Source organism: Camelus dromedarius, chromosome 17 (assembly GCF_036321535.1).
Source record: "Camelus dromedarius isolate mCamDro1 chromosome 17, mCamDro1.pat, whole genome shotgun sequence".
In the NCBI taxonomy this organism is placed as follows: domain Eukaryota; kingdom Metazoa; phylum Chordata; class Mammalia; order Artiodactyla; family Camelidae; genus Camelus; species Camelus dromedarius.
Genome location: NC_087452.1, coordinates 26,561,390 through 26,588,166, shown reverse-complemented (window position 1 = coordinate 26,588,166; position 26,777 = coordinate 26,561,390). Strand labels below are relative to the sequence as shown.

General features: G+C 36.2%; 1 protein-coding gene and 1 long non-coding RNA gene across 8 annotated transcripts in view; one reads left to right on the top strand and one right to left on the bottom strand.

The window, feature by feature from the left end:
• Positions 1 to 13,572, bottom strand: part of CFAP20DC (CFAP20 domain containing) — a 204,766-nt gene extending 191,194 nt beyond the window's left edge. For 6 of the 7 annotated variants that reach the window (XR_004142490.2, XR_004142492.2, XM_031470650.2 and 3 more), the window contains exons 1-4: positions 13,221 to 13,572; positions 10,839 to 10,928; positions 8,296 to 8,389; positions 1,063 to 1,135 (exon numbers count right to left, since the gene is read on the bottom strand). Coding sequence is in view for 4 of the 7 variants with exons in the window: in XM_031470650.2 (XP_031326510.2) it covers positions 1,063 to 1,135; positions 8,296 to 8,389; positions 10,839 to 10,928; positions 13,221 to 13,241 (278 nt within the window). In the remaining 3 variants the exon portion in view is untranslated. The remainder of the gene's footprint in view (positions 1 to 1,062; positions 1,136 to 8,295; positions 8,390 to 10,838; positions 10,929 to 13,220) is intronic. The other variant, XR_004142493.2, reaches the window with a different exon arrangement.
• Positions 13,573 to 13,807: 235 nt separating this feature from the next.
• The window catches only part of LOC135323308 (uncharacterized), a 185,889-nt gene continuing 172,919 nt past the window's right edge, over positions 13,808 to 26,777 (top strand). Inside the window, exons 1-2 of the long non-coding RNA XR_010384710.1 lie at positions 13,808 to 14,104; positions 19,964 to 20,027. This is a non-coding gene — a long non-coding RNA (uncharacterized LOC135323308). The remainder of the gene's footprint in view (positions 14,105 to 19,963; positions 20,028 to 26,777) is intronic.

Sequence of the window (26,777 nt, the reverse complement as noted above, 5' to 3'; positions counted from 1 at the left end):
TACTTTAAAGAATCTTGGTGACCATGGCAGATGACAAGAGAAAATGTTAAAAGTTTACTAAGATTTAAAGTTGAATAAAATAAAGATATAAATTGTTTTATCTATCCTTTATCATTCAAGAAAACACGACTGTGTATATTATTAGCTAAAATTCATATTTTACCAACATATGCACAAATCAGTATTTTAATTCACATAAACAAAGATAAATTAATAAACTCAAATGTATGTTATTCCCATTTCACTCATTTTATTAAGAAAGCTCTTAGTTTCTCTTAGTTTGCACCACATAAGTAGTATAAAATTAACTTCATTAATAGGAAAAGTCACTAATTCCAGCAGGAAAAAATAAAAGACTAACCTTTGACCTTGGACAACTATTAATTACCAAAAAAAATTAGAAAATAGCATACCTTAGATGTAATGATTCACTTAGAGTACACAAATTTATTAATAAAATCTCAAAACAATATTCTATTTTGTATGAGTAGACAAATCAAATGTTATTTTCATTTTCAGAATCATCTCAGACAACAGCTCAACCAAGTAAAATTCGTATATTCTCATTTTTGCTAAACAATCTGTTCATGGCAAAGCCATGCAAAACAAATATATTCCAAGCCATCTATATGTAAACAGAAAGGACCAATATTTCTAAACTAAAGTAAATAACATTAAAATGAGGTATTTCAATTAACTTTAAGACAAACATAATTTCTAACTGCAGATAGTACAAAACATAACATCACCCCCTCATCTGAATCAAAATCTCAAACTTTGGATTATTTATTTTTTCAAGTTATAGGCTGCTTACTGTCAGATTCAGAACCCCTTGATATTTTCTTTACCAGACGAAATTTGCTTTCTTCCCTTAGGGAAATGCCAGACTACAGTATATCTGAGAAATACTATTAAATTAGTTTAATTACTTCATGTCGACTTGATAAGTCACTGCACTTTAATGCAAAAACTGCCACTCGTAATTAATGACTGTTCATACTGCTTCGATTGATCAAATGTCTAATATACATGAAACACTGAAAGAAGTTCTGTATATCTTACAGCAATTCGGTGGAGAAGTCTTGTCCCACAGGTATGTAAATCTGAAGTACAAGAAACCTCTGGATCAGTCCAACTAAAACGAGAGGGGGAAAATATACATTTATATGTCCAAACCATTTATATGTACATATAAACAAACACAATCACACGCCATCAACAAGCTGAAGCTTTTAGCACTTCAGTAATAAACGGAACTGCAGTAGCACTACCTCTGAGTTACAATCTCATTATGAAAGCAAAAAATTTGATGAAACCAAATCAAACTCTAACAACAAATGTTGCCTTTAAAGTCTCATCTGTGGGCTTGGTGAGATTTTTATGAAAATTTAAAAATGAATAAGCTTTTATTTACTGTTTTTATTAGGCTGCAAGAGTGTATGCATAGAATGACATTCAATAGACACATATGAATCTGAACTACAGATTCTCATTAAGGTGGTCATAAAAGCATGGGGCAATTATTTTTATATACTGACAATTTTAACTGTATTTAACAACTCAACAAAAAACAATAGATCAAATAAGGGTTTTAATTATGACAACTACAACTGAAGGTTTGATGAGCCATATCTAATTCATATGGTTTTAAACGTGTCTACAATGAGATGGATGGAGGAACATATTTTCATTTATAACACCTTTTGCTAATTTAACATACTTTCTTTAATTTAATGCTCACAAATTAAGAACTGATAGCTTTTACTCCCCATCACCAGCTTCATCTGGATTAAAAATATTTGGAGAAAGACCTATGGTGCTTTTGATAACTAAAGTCTGTAACTGCTTCAAAAATCAACTGATTTCATATTATCTCTTCAGACCCATTCACTTAATTTCTTTCCTCTTAGCTTTTGAACTTTTGCGTGATGTCTCAATTACAATGCTGTTAATTGACGTTTTAGTATCACTTTCTCCCAAAATATGCCATTTAGGGACTTCCTTCTGTAGGTGGAACATTGGGTAGGAAACGGCGATGTCTTGATATATCTGTGAATCTCTCCTACAAATCTAATAGTACAGGCCAACATGTGGATGAAAGACTTCTAAGGAAGGCAACTGGTCTAAAATACATGCCATTCTATTTATTCCAAATTAGTAGGCTTACCAAATTTAAGTATTTTAAATAACAATACGTGTTTGGATAGTCTATATATGAAGATTTGGTTTATAACTCTTACAGTAAAATGTTTTGTAACATTCCTGAACAACTTAAACAGTTCCTATATTGCACCCAAAATTTAGTTTCTAAACAATAAACATACTTGATCAAATACGCTTAATCTTTTTAAAATCAAACACACAAGGGTAACTTTTACTTAAAACACTAAGCTTATCAATGGCTCCAAAGAGCCATCAGCAGAGTAAGCAACATACTGAAAATAGGAGTAACAGCTTTTGACCTTAGAAAATTCCCTGGAATCAGATATTACCATATTTATGGGAAAAGTCAACAAGGCAACCAGAGTCCTAGACTACAAAACCAAAGCGAGATATTGAAATGAAACCAACCTAAATAAACCACCATTAATCAATCCCTCTCTTGCAGCTTCTATTGATTGGCCCCTGCAGTTCTTTTTCACCACACAAAGGCCTCCATGAATAGAACTGAGAGAGCACCAGGATAAATGAAATCAGTCATTACAAAAGGTCCCTAATTTATGTCACAAATCCCACTGAATCAGCACAGTTCTCTTCAAACACAAAGAGCTACACATATAGGGCATTTTTATATGAACATTTTTAGATATGAAAGATGCTTGCCCTCAAAAAAAAGAAAGCTTTGTAATTCAACTCTCTCACATACAGAAGTCCTAGTTTCCAAAAGGCTTCACTTCTAAGATTAAAAGAAGCATGACAATACCATATGGTGATGATCTGACACAGAAAAAAGTACTTTAATAATGTTTGACATACACAGATCCTGTGTGTCAGAAATGTTAAACTCTAGAGAAACACTTTTTTTTCTAGTGGCCTAGTAAATTTAAACAGACTCTTCATGTCCACATTATATTTAAAGTCACTCTAAGTAATGCTGAATGTGGAACGACTGTTAATCAAAAAATGCCCATCCAGTACATAAAGTTCATAAAAAATTAGTCTTTTACTGAAATATGCAGGTTTCTGCAGTTTTATAATCTGTTCTCTGCTTGAGACAAGCTACCTCTATTTTTTAAGGGGTCAGATCTTTTCTTATTTTGCATATTTTAAGATATATTTACCTGGTAAAACACCATTAGATTTTAAAGAAATGGTTTTACAATAGTTTCATTAGAGCAAACAACAGTTCTACATCTCAATATACATTTTGCAAGTGTTACACTATCCAAAGACTTGGGACTAGACCACAGTACAGTAATCCTTTACAAGTAACCTGATAAATCATGACTGAAGGTATTTCCTGGTTCCTATTGCAGCCTTGGCACAAACAGCACACTATTGTGCACCTTTCTCACTGTAACACAGAAAAGAGAAAACAGTAATGCCTTCCCTAGGCATTATTCCATATCCCTTGGTCAAATCAGATAATCTGTTTGTGCCCTTTTACTTTTCATGTGTAAAACTGGGTTGATAATTTACGTTGACCTCTCACAGGATCATTTGTGCAGATTAAATTAGATCTATCATTCAATAAAGATTTATTGAGCATTTACTACATGCAAGACTTATTGCTGAAGTTTTGTAATGAATAAGACAGACATGGTCTCTAAACTCTTGGAACTTATATTCTAGTTCCATGAAGAAGAAGGTCAGGGTGTAAGAAAGCATATAATCCTGGGTCCTTGGGAGGAAGAAGATGATGAGTGAAGGTTTTCTTAAAGAAATAACATCAGAATTCAGCTGGGAAGAATAAGCAGAGATTGACTGGACAAGGAAGATAGGAGTAGGAGAGAGGAAAAAATATAGGGAAAGAGACTACTCCATCATGTGATGGAAAAGGCCATAATGGATTAGATGAACTTAAGGCTTAAAAGGCTAGTAGGAGAGACAGAAGAAAAAAAAGCAGCAGGGGGGAAGTCTGGCAAATAGCTAGGAACTGAATCATGCAGAGCCTTGAAAGCCATGTGAAGGATACAAATCAACCTAAAATCAATGGGAAGCCATTCATACATTCACTCATTTATTTAACAAAGATTTATTGAATGTCAACTATGTGCCAGGCACTGTTCTAGGTGAACAAAATAGACCAAATTTCTGTGCTGGTGGGCCTTAGTTTCTGGTGATGGTGAGAAAAACAATAGAAGAACGTAAAAAACAACACGTCAAATTGTGATAAGCACTATGGGAAAAGGTAGAGCAGGGTAAAAGGGATCAAGAATGGGCAAAGGATATAAAGTACAGTTCTCATTTAAGTACAAGTCAGGATGGCTCCTCACTGAGAAGGTGACATGTCATTTTGGTAAAGGCCTGAACAAGAGGAGAGAGTAAGCCATGTAGCTACTGGGGAAAAGAAAGCCCTAGGTAAAGGGTACAGCCTGTGCATAGGTGCTAAGGTGCTAAGGTCCCAGAGTATGGTTGAAAACAGTAAGGAGACCTGTATGGTTGGAGTAGAGTGAACAAGGGGAAGAGAGTAAGGGGACATAAGGTCAGAGAATTAAGAGGGTGGCAGACCCTGCAGTGTCCTATAGATTTTTGGGTTTTTACTCTGAGAGAGATGGAGTATTTTCAGCAGAAGAGTGCCTTATTTAAAAGTATTATTCTGGCTGCTAAGTTGACAACGAACCATAGGGAGGCAAGTCAGAAGCAGGAACATAAGTTAGATTACTGCAATCATCGAAGCATGAGATAATGATGGCCTGGACCAGGGCAGTAGCATTGGAGGTGGCAAGAAGCAGTCAGATTCTGAATCTAATTTAAAGATAAGGGCCAACAAGATTTCCTTGATAGTTAAGTGAAGAGAAGGAAAAATTAAGCTGATTTAAGAGTTTTTGGTCTGAGTACCCAATAAGACAAGTTGCTAACAACTGAGATGGGGCAGTCTGCAGGAGGAGGAGGAAAAATTTCTAGGGTAAAGCTATCCAAGTAGAAATGTAGAGTAAGCAACTAACATGTAAGTCTGGAGTTTGAGAGAATAGTTAGAGACGGAAATGTAAGCTGGTATAAAACAGAGACAGTATTTAAAGCCATGAGACTAGAGCCCAAAACGAAGAGCCAAGGGATTAATGTCGTTCAGGGCCAAGAAGGTCAAGGACTGAGTCTAAAGCCACTGCAGCATTAAGTTGGGTTGGGGAGAAGAAAAAGAACCATGAAGACTAAGAAGAAAGACCAATGAAGAAGAAAAAACTAGGAGTGTGAGCACCCTGAAAGATGAGTGGAGAAAGTAGTATATCAAGGAGCACTTTGTCAAATATCTGATATGTTAAGACAGATAAGGGCTGAGAAATGGCCATGGATTCAGGAATATAGAGATCATTAGTGACCTTGACAAGAAAACTATCAGTAGAGTGGTGAAGTCAAAGCCACTGAAGGGTTTTAGACAGAGGAAATCATAATGAGTTTATCAAAAAAAAAAAAAATACCAAACTTGTGGCAGAGGGAGGCTGAGGGGAACCTCATAAAGACGACCTCATCCACCAGAGCAGCTGGAACTTAAATCAATACAAGGCTTCAGAAATGCTGATCCCGAGAGACACACCATTTGGTTCGGATGCCATATGCAAAGAAAACAATGATTTTAAACATGAGCCTCAAACAGAAAGTCCCAGGGCAGACCATTCAAATGATAGATGTCTACATGTAACAGAGCTGCTTCTCATACGGGCAACTCTATACAACACGTTACAGGATTAAGAGCAGCAAGGATCTATTTACTTAACTGGCTAATGATTTAGAAGTCTCATTATCAAGGCCAACTGCTTACAATCAGAAATTATAATCTAAATTTTTATAGTTTCTTAGCATGGCAAGTTTAACAAAATTACTAAACACCAACTATATATGATACATTATAAGTTAGGGGTACAAAGTAGATGATACAAGATTCCTGCCCTGAAGAAGTATACAATCTGATAATCAATATCACACTTTTCCTTATTTGATAAGTTGCAGAGTTAAAAAAAAGTTTGATATATTTAGAGATGCTCAAATATAATTCAGAAATATTACTATTTAAAATGACAAGTTAAAAATACTGAATTTCATTATTAGACTTTTGTCATAGGTACTTAATATAGTAGGAAATATATATGAGGTACTTAATGTCACGTTTGCATAAATAAAGTGGATGTTTACTCTTAAAATAGGAATACATAATGGTAATTGAACTTAATTTAGAAATGTTAACTGAAAGCCAATTCTCTATTCAAGGCATGACATTAAATTTAAATTTAACCATAACAACTTCACATAGAAGGTCATTTTATACAAGTGAAAATAACTAAATTTCTATCATCAGAAATTCCAAATAATTAATCTTAAAGGCATTAGTACAGGGCAAACTATATAAACTGTTTCATTTGTTACAGTGCTGCATATGCTATAAAAAAAGCCAGATTAATTTTTAATTACAGGGCATTGAACAAGAAATACATTAAAAGATTCTTCCGCTTCTTCCAATTAAAACTATCTTTCCATTTTTTAAAAAGCAATTATCACACATTAAATTTGTTTTATTTCTTAAAAAACTTAGATAAAAGTAGGAAAGGGGAACTTGTCTTTAATCACTAAGCCTTTGGTAGAAGAGAAATCTTTCTTTAAAGCCAACTAAGAAAGGTTACTAGAAGTGATTTGATTTTGTCAGTAACATCATCAGGTACATTGATGCTGAAGGCATTACATGGAGGTAGATGCCAACAACAAGAAAACAACAAAAGGATACTAGTTTACAACAAAGTCATGTTCCTGCACATCAAATGTATTTCACAAAGTCAATATTCTTAAAAAAGAGGGACCATGTCATCTGTAAGAAAGATGACCTACAGTTTCATATGTTTTCCTCACTCATCTTAGTTCTCCTCATCTATTAGTATAAATTTATGCAGAAAGGAAGAAAATTCTGCTATTAAAAAAAAAGGGAACTATGAGGAAATCATTATTTTAAAATGATAGTAATAAAAATTCTTAAATAAAAATTCTTGTTAACAATGAATACCCCTTCTCTTTGAGGTTCTGTTTCTTATTTTATTTATTTTATTTATCTACTTTAAAATAAACAATCTTCCATTTATAATTTCTGTGGCTTAGTTTATGTCCTAGAAAACTAAACTAAGCATTTAGTAGCTTGAAATGGTAGATAAAACACAGAGCCTATCAAAGTCTAGAAACCTGAATTAAAATGAGCAAATCTGATATCAAGAACAGGACTTTTCATAGTACTTGGTATGCAACAGGTATTCAATAAATGTTCTTTAAAAATGAAGGAAGAAGTAAATAATGAATGCAAAAATTACTGGATAACTGGTTACTTACATTTGCCAAATCACCCAAAATCTACAGTTAAACATAGGACAAAGTTGATGAAAATCTGATTAATCATTCTGATAAACTACATTTCTTAAATCACATCAGTGTATGCAAAGCCTAATTTGGTGGGAGAGCCTTGAATTTTAACCCCAGATCTGCCAATAACTGTGCTTTTGATAGTAAATTTAGGTGATCTCTCAGAGTTCCTTCTGCTTTAAAATGGTAATCTTAACGTCCAAAGTAGGTAAGAATTGAAATCTACACTTTGGGTTTTTGTTAAATCACATATTCATATCTTTACTTATTAGATATTAATATTGATAAAGGTATATAAGTTGATATGTTACTAAATAATGCCTTTTATAGTATTTTACATAAACTTCTTCTCACAAATAAATTTCCTATAATTTAGGAACTGATGAGTTTATTTCAAAACTTAGCCTTAACTACCTGATCTCCTGATGAGGAACCAACCTTAGTGTGTTCATCTGTAAAAGAGCTATTGTGAAGATTAAAAGAGTTTATAAATATGAAATGCTTCGAAAGTCACTGGCACACAGTAAGTGCTTGATAAATATCATTGCTATTCTAACTAATGGCTATTGAATAATCTTCTAAATCTTCTTCGAAATACAAGCAGATTCCTAATAAACAATGAAGCAGAATATATTTTCAGAAGCCTGGCATAAGGTTACTTTCTCAATGGAAAAAAAAATCTTATCACTTTACATAAACAGATGTCAGTAAAAGTCAAACTAACATGTCTGTTTATGAGAGTTAAAAGTATAACTTTAAGCATCAAATGTTAGCTTCAATATTAAAAATCTTACTCACGGATTTGCTTATTCTCCTTTGGTAACTGAATTTTATTTGTTTGGCTGCTGCCTTCCAGGATGAACACAAAACTTTTAACTTCTTTATCAAATTCCTACAGAACAAAAATGAAGACAGTGGTATTGAAGCATATCTTATTTGGCATTTATTATAAAATATGAGAAGCAAATGCACAGGAAAAAAGGCCTATACTCAAAATACTTAAAAATAGGCTCATATCTTGATGGTACTCTCACAATGAGACTTACTGAGAACTGGAATACAGCAGCCACACTTAGCCACTTGGCAACTCTATTGTATTAAGACACTTCTCCAACTGATAAATTCTCCAACTTCAGGGATTCCCAAGTTAGTAATTTAGAGTTTGTGTAGTTACCTTTCCCCTCCTTTAATCTGTGTATTTCTGTCTAATAGCACGGGCTGAACAGCATTTACTGTTAACAGCACGACAAACCATCTAATCTATGTTGTATCCAGTCTGGAAGTTCCTTGGTTTCAAGCCAAGACTCATACAGAATTAATCACTGCCTTATTTTATTAGTATTGCTCTAACTTGAAGTTCTATACATTATTTACTTAAAACCAGTATGAATTAAAGTGTTACAATTAAGGTTACCTGAAAAACTAACAGAAACAAAACAAATCTGGAAATGAAAAACTTCTTATTCATGGCAGTCCAATTCCCATCAGTCAAAGTGCTAACGTAAATGATTATTTTTTTTATGTTGCAGCAAATTTCTAATCTTTAAACATAAGAACGCCTTTTTCACAATGAAACATTTCATAGATTCTCCCACTATTCCTTTTTGTATATGTTAAGAATTGTAACTATTGACTGCTAGGAATTAAGTAACATTTAAATAAATTTGTATTAAATCCATCACAATAGTATCTCTTATGTATTTGAAATGAACACACATACATCAAGCATATTATTTATTCCATCCATACACAAGTTGGGCATATACTAAAACCTTTCAACAGCTCACCAAAATCTTCAACATGCCCATAAACCCCTGTGTAGTCCAGCCCCTGCTCAGCTTTTCAAACCTCATCTCCTACCTCCACTCTTTCTCACTCTGCTTTCTAGCCTCAGGAGCCTTCTAGCAGTTGCTTAAAAATCCTAAGCTCTCTCTAAAGCAAGAATTTTGTACCTGCTTTTCTCTTTCCCTGAAATGCTCTTCTCTCTACCAGCTCCACCTGGAATCTAGTTAGCTCTTAGAGATCAATTATCATTTCCTGAGGGAAGACTTTCCTAATCTCTCCGCTTTATACCCTCACAACACCATTTACCTCAAGTTATAGTAAGAGTTATATAATTTATAGTATGAGTTATATAATTTTGAGCAAGTCACTTACCCTCACCATGCTTCCGTTTAATTATCTGTGAGACAGACAAAAATGTCTATCTCACAATGTTATTACATAGATTACATTACATGTAATGTGCCCAGTCCTGTGGTTAGTAAACAGTAACCACTCAATTAATAGAAGCTTTAAAAAATAATCCATAGAACAAGGTCCCTAAAAAGGCATTTTTCTCTCAGTTGTACAGGAGCGAAGAGAAAAGGATAGAGGAAGATTTTTAGAAGATTTTTAGATCTGGTGGCAGCGAGCAGAGGTAGCTTCTACCTGATGGCATCATTTTTCCTTGTGAAATAGAGGGTGAAGTCTTTTGCTGAGTGAGTGAGGAGACCCTGTCCTGGGTGTGGGTTGGGAGTTAGATGAAAACCATCATTTCAGAGACTAAGAGATCAGGAGAATTTTCTGGGCTGCCCATGTTGAATTTATAGGAGTATTGATCAGAGACTAGACACTTTTTCCAAACGTATTGAGAAGCCCAGATGCAGGCACTGAAGAGAGATAACTGGGGACTCAGAAATGGCTGGCATTTGCTAGGCAGGCATGATGAAAGGACAAGGAGCAGGGGCATTCAAGCTCTTGACTGGTAAGTGAGTGAAATTATGCACCACGGATTCTGGGCTAGAGAACAGAAAGTGAAGACAGAGAAGATAGATAGATAAAACTAAACACGGGGAAGAAGTAAAACGGTCAATAACCTAAGGATCTCAGTTAGGTTGAAGAACAAATATAGTGGGAGTAACTAGGTGAGCAACATTAAGAATTGAAGACTGGGCTCAGATAGGGATGTCTCAAGGTCTCACTCAGTAATTTCAGAGGCCCTGCCGTTTTCGGTGATAAGGTACAAAGTAGCACGGTGGGAAAGGGTGCTGAAGTGGAAGGAAAGAAGTAATTAAAGATGAAGAAGTCAAGAAACTGAGAAGCTGGCATCTTTACAGATACTGAAATCACCTAAAACAAGAACAGGACTTGGCACACAAAAATGGGTTATGAACTCTGTGCCAAAGTTTTTAACAACTGAGGAGGGGTGTCTGACAGGACTGCAGCCAATAATGTCATGAAAGCGTTCTGAAGTGAATGAACAGGGAAACTGGTTTTGAAATCTTACCAAGCCCTTTTTGTTACAGCCTTCACTCTCATTTCTTTCTGGAATATAGGTGGCTCTAACTTTTAACACTTACTTTCCAAATCACAGATGGACTGCCAAGGATCTTCCATTTTGCTCCAGGATTTTTTCCCTGAGCACTGAAGATTTCAACAAATGCACCTCCCTAGAAAACAAAAATGAAATATTTAAATTAAAAATGTAAGACAATGCTAAGGAGGGAATACTATCCACCACGTAGTCTGTAACCACTGTTTCAGGCAACTGTCAGTTTAGATCTGGGATGAACTATTATCCCTGCTATTACTCCTAATTTTACCTTGATTATATCTAAACCATAACCTGGATTAATGGATTAAGGAATTTTTTTATTAAAGCATGATAAACACTAGATAAATCATGCCATATAAACCTTACAGTCTCTCAGTGTAAGGTTCACTTACTTCATGTGTATAGAGCTTGCTTACAAAATATTCTATTCAACAAAGACTAAAGGGTTTAAACTCAACTCTCAAGCCAGGCTAATAAATTCTGATAATCATCTCTGGGTACAAGCTTTTTAGTCATACTAACTGCAGCACCAATGTCAGATTTGCCATTTATTAACTCTCTGGCCTTGGAGTTATTTAACCTCTTGGTTCTCCATCTGTAAAATGGGCTTTTAGATTACGTAGGATAGTAAACATAAAACACCAAGCACAATACCTTGAACATAGCAAGGGCCCATTAGTGCCAGCAATGATTATTCAAAAAAAAAACAAGAGGCCAAATTGGATAGTTTAGTACTTTGTCAATAAAAAATTCTTGGAAGGGATTTGGAAAGGGAGTGATTCTTACTTTGAGGATTCCCATAAGGCTTTTTTTTTAACATATTTGATACAAATTAATTTGGAGATCTATAAAATCTGTACAAGAAAAACAGAATCATTTCTATAGACAGGCTACATGTTCCCTATTGTAAACCTGAATATGGAGGGAACTGCTCATGAAAAAAACGCTAAACACGTACTGAATGTCCGTAAGTTTTAATTATAAAACAGAATTAAACAAGATGATTGTCTCTAAGGAAGAGTTTATTGCAAAACACTGAGGATCTGAAATGAGACTAAATATCATTTTCTTTATGGCCTGCTTGAATTACAAGCAGCACATGAGCAAATTTGATTTTTGTGAAGATTTTCCAGCTTTTTTCTGAATAATACAAAGATATTTTTGCTTCTGAGTTTTAACACATAATCACTTGAAATTAAGACATTTAATTTCTTCCTTCTTATGTGAAAATTGTGTGAAATAGCTTCTGGGGTCAGGTCATAATTCACTATGAATTTTAAATTTGAGGAATTTTTTTAAGGGAAAAATCCTTATATCTGGTGAGATAGGAACCCTCCCCCCTTTTCTTTCTGCTATCTCCTGTTTTCCAAGTTTCCCACAGTGGCATATGCTTTTTTTTTCATAACAATATATTTTACTCGTATTAAGTGAGAAACTAAAATTGTTCTAACGCATTTAATGACATCAAATACAATAGAAGAAAGAAAACTGCAGAATACTCTGAGGACACCCATAAGAAGGCAGGCAGTATTTGGTGAAGAGGAAGAAGCAATCAAGAGGTGACCAGCGGAGGACTGTTCCAGCACAGGGACAACATTGTTCATAACAGCAGTACTTGGATGGCAAACAGATTGTAAATGAAGAGGAACCTCAAGTAGAGTTAGGTGGGGAGGGCAGGAGACTAGGGCCAAGGAAAAGCTGGGACAGGCCCACTGAGGTGAGGAAAGCAGGAGAGCTTTGGAGACAGTCTAGGACACTCAAGGTGACTGAGGAAGATCCAGGAGCAGTTTCCCTCAGTGTGATCTTTGCATCACCTGCATCAGAATCAGTTGGAGGAAGCTGCTCCAAAGGTAAATTAACTGGCCCCCATCTAGAGATTCTGACTCGCTAGACTGGGGGTGAGGGTCAGGAAACGTGCATTTTCACAAGTACTCCCAAGTGATCCTAACAAACCCCCCTGTTTCACAATCACTGACACCCAGTTTTGGGGGAAAAGAAAATAGCACATGGCCAAAGTTCTTATTTTCTTTCTTGGCTTAACCCATTCATTCATTCACACATTCCATCTCTCCCAAATAGCTGAGTTACCAGTGTGCATCAAGTTATTGTTAAAACTCAAGATTTATGGGTCTTGCCCTCAAGTTTCTGACTGAAAAGGTCTGGCTGGGGGTTAAGAACACCTTTGAGAAGCACTGAGCTGGAGGCTGAACAAAAGTAAACCATATGCCCACACGTCGGTTCTTTTCATTCCTTTTTGGGTGACGACCACTGTCCATTTAGTCCCTTCTTACCCAGAGAAAGACAGTATTATTGGGGAGGGGGGGTGTCTTTGTCCTCACCCCGAACATGAGCTACCTCACCCAAGAGGAGAAAGCTACAGACAGGTTGGAGAGCCCTTTCGGATTACCTGGTACTCATTTTTGAACATTCCCGCAAGGGGCCCGAGGCTTGGGGGACACGGAGTTCAGGGCTTCCAGCGGGTGGCGTGACCCTGACGGCTGGAAATCGGCAGGCGGGAATCCCGGAGCCCGACGGGCGGGGAAGCCCTTCGTGCTTGGCCCCGACTCGGCCAGGCTCTTCTCAACCCCCGGTCAGCTCCACCTCAGGACCCCGACTCGAACCTTGCCGGGGTCTCAGAGGGTGCGGCTGCCTGGGCGGGCTCGCGGCGGGCTCCAGGTGCGCCCGGGGGAGTGACTGTGTGCATAACCTACGTGACAAGACGCCCGGACGCCGAGCCTCCGACAACCGCCCTCCCGCTCGCCTGCCGGGGAAAGGCGGGCCCGCTCCCGCCACCGCCCCGCCCCGCCCCCGAATCCGATCGGAAAGGGGAGGGGCCGAGGTTCCAACCGCGCCCATTGGCTCCTAAGAGGCGCCTGCGCGTTGGGCTGTTTGGGCTTCACGCGGACGGACACGTGATGCTCCGCGGTGACGTAAGGGTTGCCCAGGCAACTGAGGGGAAAGGGTGGACGGTCAAACCTGTGATTCGCGTTTTCTATAGGTCGTGACCTGTGTCTGCAAAAAAGGCTAAACTTAACCTGATTTAAAAACTACCACAAGTGCTGGCCTCTTCTAGAAGACTTGTCACGTCGGTTTTGCCTTTCTTTGTTGTGTTTACAACAATAACTTGTAGGTTGCTGAAGGAAAAATGTCATTTCCAAGATAAGTTTACAAAAAGAGTCTGATTTCTTGGGCTCCTCATGTGGCCTTTTTAAAGGTGGTTCCAAATTTGGCGTTGTTGAGGTAGTAAAAGGGTCGGCCAGCCCCTTTCGTTGCTTCAGAAAGCCCAAGGAGGTAAGAGTATTTACTTAAGTTCACTGAAAAGTTAAAAAGCGAGTTTTTTTTTTTTTTTTTTTTTTTTTGCTCGAAATAACTACCTACGTTATTGAGCCAGGCGCTCTCTTAAATATTTGGTTACTTTATTCAGTTTCTATGTCAGAACCACTCGAACAATATAGGTATTATTGTCAGGTTTTAGTTGAGAAACTGGCTCTGCAAGGTAACATATGTTGCCCCAGCTCTCTGCCCGGTAAGTGATGGAGCTGGTTTGGATCTTGTGTCTGTTGCTGTACTCAGAGTTCAGTTAAGTCAGTGGCACAGGGTTGTTACTATTATTATTGTTGTTGTTATTGTTATTATACGGGTTATTATTATCAGGTACCATGCATGGAGCCGATGGAGCCCCTACCAAGTGGTTAACAGGTTCACAACCCTATGAGGCAAAGGTTAGTCTCCTTTCAGTTGAAAATACTGAGGTTCAGAGTTGATTAGGGATTTACTCGAGGGTGCAGTGTTGACTTTTGGTTCTGGCTGAGCCTGGTATCATTCTAATTCACCCAAAAGTCTTAAATATATTATAGCTGAAGAGAAACCCACAACTTTATCCTATGTTATTTTCTTTCTACCCCCTTATTGTTATCTGAATTTATTATCTGTCTTTAGCTATTGGAAGATAAATTCTATGGGGGCAAGGACTTTTTCTGTGTTCGTTATTTCCCATGTCCTAGAGTAGTGCTTTGCACATTGCAGGTATTATATAAACGCATATTTGTTGATCAAATTAAAGGCACTGTTACTTCAAACTCACCATGTCCAAAACAAAACTTCTCCAAACCTGGATCTTTTGTATCCTTTCCAGTCTCATTAATATCACAGTGCTTCCTGCTTCCTCACTTCCTGTGATGGGCAGCCTCTGAACTGGCCTCCAATGATCTCCATCTTCTGATATGCGTGCCTTATGTAGTCTTCTGTGTGTGGACTGGAGCTAGTGACTCGCTTCTAATGAATATAGTATGGCAAAAGTGCTGAGATGTTATTTCCAAGATAAGATTACAAAAAGACTGATTTCCTTCCTGCTTGCCTTCTTTCGCTCCCTTGCTCTGGTTCCCCTCTCCCACCCCTCAACTTCCTCCATCTTCACTCTGAAGGAAGCAAGTCTCTATATTGTAAGTAGTCTCTTGGAGAAGTCTGCATGGCAAGGAACTAATGTCTCTGGCCAACAATCAATGAGGACTTCAGACTTAATAACAGCCATACGACTGGGCTTGGAAGTGAATCCTTCCCTAGTTGAGCCTTAAGGTGACTGCATCTGTAGTCAACACTGTAACTGCAGCTCAGGAAGCCCGGGTCAGAGGCACCCAGCTAAGTTGTACCCTGATTCAGGACCCACAGAAATTGAGATAATTATTGTAAATTGCTAAGATTTGGGGTAATTTTTTACATAGCAATAGATAACTAATATACTTTCATATTCAAACCATTACCTAAACCTATTCGTTTTATCTAATTACTTATAAAAAAAAAAGTACCTTCCCTCCATTGTTGTCTATACTCTGATTTACCTATGGGCTTCTCTTCTCTGAAGTACTATAATAGCCTACTAATTCACACACTTTGCTGGTCCCCTTTTAAATCTATCTCTGTGTTGCATCATCTTTATAAAACACAAATCCAATCATATCAGTCCCCTGCTCCTAACCCTTTGGTGGCTATAGAGCTTGTCTTCCTCTCGTTTCATTGTATGTTATGTGGCCCCCTTCATTTCAGTAACATTGAGGGTTTTTTTAGTTGTTCATGTTCAGCATGTTTACTTCTAGCATAAGGCCTTTGAACTGTTCTCTTGCATGAGTTACTTCTCCCTTCTTTCTTTGGTTAAGGCCCACTTATCCTGTGAACACAGAATTTATATCAAGGGTCTCTTTCTAAGGGACTCCTTCTCTGGTCTCCCAGACTTGATCAGATTCCTCCTACTTATATATTCTCATAGCACCTTAGCTCTTAGCATTATTGAAAGCAGTTATGAAATTTTTATGTGTTTGTAATATTGACCATCTCTGTTGGACTGTAGAATTCAAGAGAGCAGAGTCCATGCCTGTTTTGTTTACCTTTGAATCCCTAGCGCTTGGTATACTACTTCAACTTTGTACCTGGCATAACTAAATAGTAATTTAATGAATGAGTAAATGAAGGCAGGAAGAAGTGAGAGAAGAATATATTCTTAAAAGACAAACATAGGTTTTGGTGTTGAAAAAACAAGAAGAAAGTAATTGGAAACATATTAAGGTGAAAGAGTAAATTAATAACTTCAATTTATTCTTGGAAAAACTAGTTACAAGGTTGAAGTGATTAACCACAGTGTATCAGTAAGCTTCATTACTCAAATGTTTTGTTTCTAAAATCACATATTTTTTCAACTTAATGCTGAATAGGACCAGTATCATTTACTTCCATCTCCTTATTTCTTTGAGAGAAAGTAATTGTCCAAGGCCCAATTGTCTAAGGGTTGGATCATCTCCTAACCCTCCTAACTAGTTCAGGAGACTTACAGTTGTATTTTCATTATCAAATGTTAGTATAGGGCCTGTCCAGGCAATGGGCAACTCTGAAGGCTGCCCAGCTCAGGTCAAAGTTGTTTTGTCTATGGCGAGAAGTACCCTTAAAACAGTGGTGGCTATAAAGCAAAAATAAGAATGTGCCCTACTTTAACAATGTGAACTAAAAACCACAGATAGGAAGAGATTTGATTTTATAATATCAAATGCTCTTGTTTGATTTGGATAAATGCAAGCTATGACTGAACACTTGGATTTGGCTTTGACTTCAAGAATGGCTACTAGAATTCAGCACCACCCACCCACCACCCCTAACCCTGAAAAAAACCAGCTCGCCCAAACAAGTTTGCTTAAACCAAGTTAGTTACGTACATTATAAATGGTAGTGGAAGTTTCTTTAATTGCTACAATTTTTAAAGAAGCTGGCACAATTAGTAATTGCATTAAATTGCTTAACTTAATTTGACAACATTAAGAATTAGTCACTTTACAAGCTTTAAAGTGCTTGTCTTTGTTCTACAAAGAAAGTAATTTGGTGGTGTATTAATATTATTAAAGGATATTGGATGGTATTTAAAATGGAATAGACTTGAAACTGTTTTTAAAGGGTGGCAGAGTCTTTGTATGCCAATGTAGTTATTCAAGTTAGACGATATGGTTATTAATTTGACAAGAAATAGTGTTCTTTTAAACTACGAATGTACAGCATTTACCACGATATATTTGTAGTTTATTTTTTGGTTACAGTTCATAATCAAATTATTTGGCATAATGGGAAGAAAAACAGATATTGGTTTGATCAGATATTTTTTGCTGCACAATAATCTAAAAATGTTTATTCCTTGGAGGGTTATTTTATTCCACATTATGAACTAATTTTATGAATGACATTAACGCCAAGTTGATAGGATAGTTTAAAAACTGTGCCTATTTTATAGATTCAAGCAAGTTAAGAAAACTTAGTGATACCTAAGTCATCTATTTGACTTTTGATTTGAAAGTAGTGATGTCTTCTTTTTTTAGAAAAGTGTGGTATGAGGAATGTTTTTGAAGGCATTACTGCTTGCAGGTTTTCCCATCAATTATTTTTTCTTTTTGTTTTTTTCTCCCTGGTCTATGACATTCTACAGGAACTGTTTCCTGCCTGTACTTTTAGATAAACAAAATTCATGCATAAACTTGAAATTTCTAAAATGGGCTACTACCTGAAGATTTTCTCAGAAAAAAACTGCTCCAGTAGTTAAATATTTCCCTATGTATTCCCCATGAATACTTCTCTAAATAAAACAGTTTTATATAGCAAGCACTCAAGTTTAGAAAAATGAACATATTTGGAAAACACATCTTTGAAAAGATTAAATGAAGTGAATTGACATTTAATACTAGTTTGTTTTTAAGTAACATAAGTGCTCTTATTTTGTCAGAAAAAGTGACGTTAGATATAAGTAGTAAGTTTTTCTTATGTAACTATCCCTAACCTAAAGCCAGTTAGTGTTGATTCATGATAAGAAGGCTATAGAAAACTGGATGTCCACATGCAAAAGAATGAAGTTGGACCCTTACCTTATATTACATAAAAAATTAACTCAAAATGGACCTAAACATAAAACTTGAAACTAGAAAGTTTTTAGAAGAAAACACAGGGGAAAATATTCATGACATTGGATTTGACAGTGATTTCTTAGATATGATGCTAAACTCACAGGTAACAACAACAACAAAATACAAATTAAACTACATCAAACTTTGAAACTTCTGTGCGTCAAAGGACATGATCAGCAGCATTAAAAGGCAACCAATGAAATGGGAAAAATACTTAGAAATCATATATCTGATAAGTATATCTTCAGAATATACAAAGAAGTTATACAATAATAACAATAAAAGACAAATTATCCTATTCAGAATGGGCAAAAGATGTCAGTAAACATTTCTCCAAAGAAGATACACAAATGGCCAATAAAGTACATGAAAAGTTGCTCAAAATCACTAATCATTAGGGAAATGCAAAATATAATCTCAGTGAACTATTATTACCTCATACCCCTTAGGATGGCTATTATCAAAAACATGGAAAATAACTGTTGGTGAGGATGTGGATAAGTTGGAACACCCAGGCACTGTTGGTGACAATGTAAAATGGTGTAGCAGCTATGGAAAACAATATGGCAGTTCCTTAAAATTAAAATAGAATTCCCATATGATCCAGCAATTCTACTTATGGGTAAATATCCAAAAGAATTGAAACTAGGGTCTCAAAGAGGTATTTGTACACCTATGTTCTTAGAAGCATTATTTACAATAGTCAAAAGGTGGGAAGTAACTTAAGTGTCCATGAATGGATGAATGGATAAACAAAATGTGGCATATACAAACAATAGAATATTAAGCAGTTTTAAAAAGGAAGGAAATTCTGACACATGCCACAACATGGATGAACCTTGAGGACATTATGCTAAGTGAAATAAACCAATCACATATAACAAGTATTGTATAATCCCACTTCTGTGAGGAATCTAGAGCAGTCAAGATCATAGAATTGGAAGGCACGATGGTGGTTGCCAGGGAATGGGGGAGGGAGGGAGAAATGGGGAGTTGTTTAATAGATTTAGATTTTCAGTTTTGTAAAATAAAAAAGTTCTGGAGATTGGCTGCACAACAGTGTGAACATACTTAACAATACTGAACCATACACTTTAAAATGTTCAAGTTGGCAAATTTTATGTCACGTATTTTTTTCTAATCACAATTTTTTTTTTCATGAAGGGAGGAAGCTAATTAGAGGAAAAAATCTTTAAAAAGCTCCTTAATAAACAGCTTGAGAAACACTGGTATACAATAAGACTGTGTGTGCGTGTGTGTGTGTGTGTGTGTGTGTGTGTGTGTGTATTAGTTGAACTACTTAAATTATTACAGCGTTTTATAATAGCATGTATCTCCTAAGAACAAGGATACTTTCCTACATACCATTATGTACCATAATGCTACATGTATAATAGATCTCAATATGATGATCACACTCAAGAAATTTAATATTGGACAGTAATATATTCTAGTACATAGTCTATATTAAGATTTCTCCAGTTCCCCTATCAAGTTTTTTCCCATGCAGGATCAATCAAAGATCATATTTCACATTAATTTGTAATGTCATTTTGGTGTCCTTTAATCTAGAACATTTGGGGTCTTTCAAGACATTGACATTTTGGAGAGTTGTAGAATGTCTCTCAATGTGGATTTGTCTAATTGTTTACTCATGACAAAATTAAACATCTGGGGCAAAAAAACACCACATAAGTAATGTAATGCATTCCTTTTGCAGGTACATAATGTCATTTTGTCCCGTTATTGTGATGTTGAAACTGATTACGTGGTTAATTAAAGTGGTAAGTTAGACTCTTTTATTAATATTTTCTATTTGTTTCTGATTTTAAAAGGCATACATGCTTGGTTTGGAAAACTTCAAAAATGCAAAAGGAAATAAAATCACTATAGTTTCACCATACAGAAAAAACATTGTTAATGTGTTTATGTATATCCTTAAGCAATCTTTTATTTTGGACCATCTAGTTATTCCAACTTTTTGCTATTTAAAATTTTTGCTATTGTGAATAACCCAGTGGTGAACATCATTGCCCTTCTCCAAATCTTTGCACTATTTAAAAAAATATTTCTGTAGGATTTTTTAAAAAGTCACTTGTTTGATTAAAAAGTATTAACTTTTCAGAGATTGTTTCACATTTACTGATATTATATTCTCTCTGATGTTTTGTTTGGGTGTAGTACTCAAAAATTCATCAAAAGTAAACCGTGTTGTTTCAACAAAATAAGCAAATTACTGTAAGACCCCAATAGAGACCGACTATCCCATTTCATGCACCTAGTAGAAAAAGCCTTAACTTGATTAACTCCAGTTTGTGGTAAGTTTTTTCTCAAGTCCGTATCCACAGGTGGTGTAATCAGCTGAGAGTAGGGGAAAGAGGTACAGGGTTATAGGGTGTAAATAGGGCTATAAGGAAGCAGACTTTCTAAAGGGATGATATAGTGGGAAGAAATATTTGTCGTTTCTAGTGTATTTAGTCAAAACCTTGGTTTTTAAAAAATGTTCTTCCGCAGTGTTTTTGTTTTTATATTTGACGTGTAATATCCATTGAAGTATCATTTCTCCCATGGTACCTACTTCAGTTCAGGTCGCTGCACTCCAACCTGTGTCCTGTAGTTAGAGTAATCTTTCTAATATACTAATATGGTATTGTCCCTCCACTGCTTAATGCCCTTCAGTGATTTCTTATTGCTGCTAAGACAAAGGCTTGGGTTACAAGGCCCTGCTTGCTGGTTGATTGGATGTCAGAAATAAAGAAAACGGAGGATTTAAGGATTGTGTTTTTTGCTTAGAAAACTGAGTGAATGGTAGGATCATTTGAGAGGGAGAGCATATTATGACTTAAATTCAGATGGATTAAATTTGAGGTTCCTGTGAACTATTGAATAGGCTGTTGGGTGTATGATTCTAAAACCCAGGTTGGAAATTTGGGTTAGAGACATAGAATTAGGAGTTATCAAAATATAAATGATGAGTAAAGCCTCAGAGAGAGTAGAGGAGAAAAACTAGAGAGATGGCAAAAAGTAAGAAGTAAAGAAGGCCTGGGCAGAAATGGCATGTAAAGATGGGTAAAGGATCAAAAAGAAGCAGTCAAAAAAGTAGGGGAAAGACTGCCTGTATTTGGTGGTGCTCATATCAGTGTTGTAAAAGAGTTTTTCAATAAACAGAAGTAGGTCAGCAAATGTCTGTGCTCCTAGGATGTCAAAGATAAGTCTTGAAAAGTAGCATGAAAATCAACAGTGATCTGTGCAAGATTACTTCCGTAGAGCCATTGACATAGATGGCAGATTCCAGGAGGTTGGGGAGTGACTGACAAGGAAGTGGTGACAGCAATGAAGACAACAGTCAAGAAATTTGATAGTGAAAGGAAATATAAGAGCTAAACAGCTACAGTGTTAGTTTACAGGGAGGTTTTGCAATTTGTTCCCAATGGAAGAGATTTGGATTTTAAAGATACAGACAAGAGAAAAAATAACCACGGTGAGATGCCTTTGAAAAGGAAGACGTGAATGAGACTTAGAGCACACATGGGGGGATTATACTTAGAGAGGAAGAGGAATGTATGATCCATTTCAATGAAAGAAAATGTATAATTTATAGATAACTAGCATGTGGACTCTCACTACATTTCTTGTGAGATTATTTGAAATTTAATTTTATATTCTTGAATAAAATTTTATTATGCACACTCTTTTGAAGGATAATTATAATATACTTTTCCCACAAAAAGGAACAAAAGCAAATAAAGTCTTTGTATTAGAGCCTACATTAATGTGATTTGATTGAGTATTAAAGACTCATTATCCAGACTGCTAATGGATGTTTTTGTTCAAGTATTATGAATAGAAATGTATATGTGCTGATCTTTAAAGAAATATCCCCTGTCATAGTTTTGTAGAACTACAGGGGAATTTACAATTCAAGGTAAAAATAAAAAGCTTAGTGCAAGAACCTTTGAAGGGTCAAAATTATGCAATAAATTAATCTAAAAATGAAAGTACAGAGGATAAAACTATTTGTACTCATAAATTCTCTCAGAAACTTATCTTTCTCATACTTTGTCAAAAACCTTAAACACTCACAGCTTAAAAATAGTATATTTTACTGTTTTATAAAATAGATTATTATATACTTTAAAAAATCATTCAGTTCATTGTTAGCATTGGAGAGGAAATTGCATCAGTATCCTTTTATGAAGATGGTATTACTTATGAACTAGATCATAAGTCACGGCATACTGAGGGTGTTTGAATTGATTTGGTGATCGTGTTATTATTTTGATATTGCTGTTTTTACGTATAATAGAAATTTTGCTTTATTTGAGTTAAGTTTCCTAATCAAAAGTTACTAACTTGCATGTTTGTTCTATCAGCATTCTTTGTGTTTAAAGTGATTGTGTGCTGAACTGTAACTGGTTCAAACAATAAGTAGTTGATTATTTGTTGGTTCATATAACTTAGCCACGCAGAGCAGATACAGCTGCATCCAGAGATCAAACAGCATTGCCAAGATTCCATTCTCTACCTTTCTCTAGGTTGGCTCAATCCTTATGCTAACTCTCTCTGGGCTCACAGACTGGCTGTAGCATTCTCAATCTCATGTTCTTAAATCACCAAGTAGAGCATTTTTCGTCAAAGTCTTGAAGTTCACTTTCATTTGCATCAACTGAGATCATATGCCTACTTCTGAACTAATTGCCATGGTCAGATAAATGTGCATCTAGTTGGCTTAAGGCTGGACTGTGTCTATTTTTAAATCAGTCACTACAACCAAGGAGATGATATATGTTGATTGACTGGGAATGGGGTCCTATCCAAACCCTGACTGGGAATGGGGAGGGATTGTTTCCCAAAGGAAACTCTGGGTGCTCTTACAAGGAAGGAGGAGGATAGATATTGGGCAGCCAAAAGCAGATGTCCACTTTAGTGTCATCATATATATGGTAATTTTTTAAGAAATAACAGACAAATCAGTATTTTAAGATTCTAACTATAATGAAGAATTTAATATGAAAGAAAAGTTCTCTAACATTTTTAAATGATTCATTGTACACCTGTTTAGTTCAAATATCAGAGCCATTATCACACATTTGATTATCCCAGGTTTCACATTAAGCCTTAGATTCTCTTAGACCCCACCTGCATAGGCACAGGAAATCCGATGTTACTAGATGCCTCTGTATTTTCCAGGATCTTTATGGAGATACTAGGTATAGGAATCACTTTGGAGGTTATTACTTGGCTGCATTTTTCCTCAGACTCAACATTTTTATAAGGATTCTACTTGGTTGACACTACTCCTAATGAATATCTGTCGTGTTTGAAGCTGTTGAAATTAGAATCTAACGCTTTTAGCTAATGTTGCCACCAGTAAAAAAGAGACTTCTGGAAGCTGGCCTGCCACTCACAGCTGACCTTGGTGGGTTGTTGTTGTTGTCGTGCATGGACCATTCCATAGAATATCAGCATCAGAAAAGGCTACTCTGTGACCATGATGGATCAAGACGAAAACAAGACCACTCCATAATCATGTCTAAATACAGACGAGAACATGAACATTGTCTAAACCACAAAAATGACCACACATTTCCCCATCCTTGCTCTTTTTTTTTTACCAATTGTAGCTATGACTTATTTCATTCTTCCTCTCATGTAGATAAGATCTATTAATATTCACAATTAACAAATTGCCCTTACTTCTTCACAAGATCCAATCCAGAGCAAAGCTCTGCTTTCCTAAACCTCCCCCCAAATCAGCTAATATGAGCCCAAGTCCTATAATAAGCTGTGACACCCTCTTATTGAGATGCCCATGATTCCTCATTAGTAGGTTTTCTTCCCTGTTGCAACAAACAGCGAATCTGACTTCTTCAGCTAATGGTATGATCCTGTTCTTTCAATGATGGGCATTATCACCAGTAAATCAAGAACTCTGTGTTTTTGTTCTTAGGAAGCAAAGAGAATGCTTATTTTAAATTCCACTCAATTGCTAGGATTGGAGGTAGGGGATTCTTGCTTGAGCCCCAGTGTTCAGTGGTTAACAATCAAGCTTTTTTACTCAAATGCAAAGCTAGTCAAGCTCTGAGTTTGAAGCTAAGATCCCAAGTGGAATTATTTCAGTGGCGTTACCTACACTCTCTTGCCCTGAGTACTGCTTACACTGCCTGCCACTGTCACTGTTGCTACTGATGATCTGATATAGGTCTTCATTTATTCATCCAGGCAAAGATGCCTTTCCAAGGTGAAAAGTGGTGATGAGTTTTGGAAGGGCCCCAGAGTGAAGTTGATTGAGTCCCGAAGTGCTGTAGTCTTAGAAATTGACACACGCACACATTCACATGGACTGATTTCACTAGGGTAGTGAGTTAGGACAAGTTCGGCTACTTGCCATACCAATAACCCATATTCCCCTATCATCTCAGGTGGTGTTACTAGTCTGACTCATTCACAAATTAGTATTCCCTTATGGCAAATTCTTTTTTGGCAAATCTCCTTCTAAAATATGACTTCCATTAAGGCCCCCAATTCTCTGTTAGTTATTTATTTACCTCAATAGTGGGTAGAATTTAAATATCCTCCTGGATGGCTTTTGGCCCCAGTGAAAATTACAGGATGCAAATGGGCACATGTATGAAGGAATCCATCCAGTATCCCTAGATTAGAACATCTAATCCTCACCCGAGTTGACAAATGTGGAGAGGGAAGTTGTCTAACTCCACTAACCAGAAATATCTGGGCTCCAACTCTACTCAGGTGCCCTCTTACTAGCTTTTATTTCACCAACAGAAATATGTGCAGCAGATTGGAATTTTTTTTTCTTTCACCTTTTCTTATCCAACAGGAGTCAGATATGTTGCTTAGCATAATCACTGAAATTAAGCAATAGGTATATAGTTGGTACCATGAAGAGAACGGTTTGTTTGTCTCATAGAAGATTCAGTCTGAAGAATCTGAAAGATTTTCATGTCCCCTCTTTTGACACAGGGTAAGAATCTGCCATGACCACCAGGATGGAGGCATGGGTGGAATTTAGAATGAGTTACTCATTCTGCTTGAACTATTCTTCTAGAATGGAGATTGGACGATGGAGGGAGTTCAGAGGGGTAGAAAGGGCAACAAAAAAGAGAAAGGACAAGAAAAAGGGTGAAAGGCAGTAGAAGGGATTTGAGGATATTCATCTTGCATGGGGATTTGAGGATATTCATCTTGCATGGTCTTCTGACATCTAATATCTTTGTGTGTTTGTGATAAGTTAACAGAAAGGATTTTTTTCTGTTCATATACTTCCATGCATGCACTTACACTGCATGCATAATGCATATGTACACACATACATTTATAATCATAGTCTTTAAATACACCTTAATCTGTTGAAGAGCCCTTGAAAAACAGAAAAGGTCAAAGCAAGCATACAAGATAAAGATTTCTTTGCTGGTAATTTGATTAAGACAACCTCTCTTGGAAAGATTAGGAATTTTCTAAACTTTTTATAAAAGCATTTTTAAAATGGTCTTCAAGTATATCTAAAGTATATAAGCCATGTTTATCATAAAACAGTTTATGGCGGTGTAAATTTGCTACTCTTCCCTGATATAAATTTGTATTAATCAACCAAATTTAACCAGAGATTTGGGATCTGTTTATATTTATTACTATGACCCATTTTCCTAATAAAATTCCTAATGTAATCTCCAGGAGAAGCAAGTTACTTTAGTGGCCTGACCGGAGAACCTGGTGCCTTCTCCCACCAGTCCCCACACTGAATTTCCTTTAGTTTTAAAAACTCTTTAATTGCTTGCCTCCACCCTGAACTCCTTTTTCTGGCTCTTCCTACTCTTACCCTCTAATTAGAAATACTTCTCGAGGAAGAGTTCTTTTATTTGTTAAAAAGTAGGTGTTTGAGAGCTACTAGGTGCCAGGCACTGTGTTAGGTATGGAATATAATAGTCAATAATGCGGTTTATTCTTTGCTTTCTCCAGAATTAAAAGTGCCAAAATTTACTGAGAACTAAATGTGTCAGGCTCTGTTCTAAGTGCCTTATATTTTTCTTTCTTGTAATGCTCACAACCACCCTAAGAGGTAGATTTTAATTTACTTTTTACAAATCAAGCAGAGCAGGGCAGAGAGAATAAACAACCTGCTTAAAGTCATACAGTAAAGGGTAAACCCACGCTAAGCTGCCCATACTATGCTTCTGAAAAATGCCATAGAAGAGGTATAAATTCACTTTCTTGGAGGAGGTGATAGCCCTTGTAGAATGGATGAAATTTGTAAAAGTGGACGTGAGCATGGGGATAAAAGTACAGAGCAAAAGATGTACTATTTACATATAATATGCTAAGTACTGAAATATATTTACTTAAAATCATATCTCTTTTTGGCTAATGCTGTCATCCATTAGCTTTACATTATATATTTAAAATTACAAAGCAAGATTATTTAAAAAGTATTTTATAATTCAGATCCCAAGATGCTCAAGTGAGTGATGCTATGCTGAATTTGCTGGGATGGATTGTTGAAAATGCACAAGCAT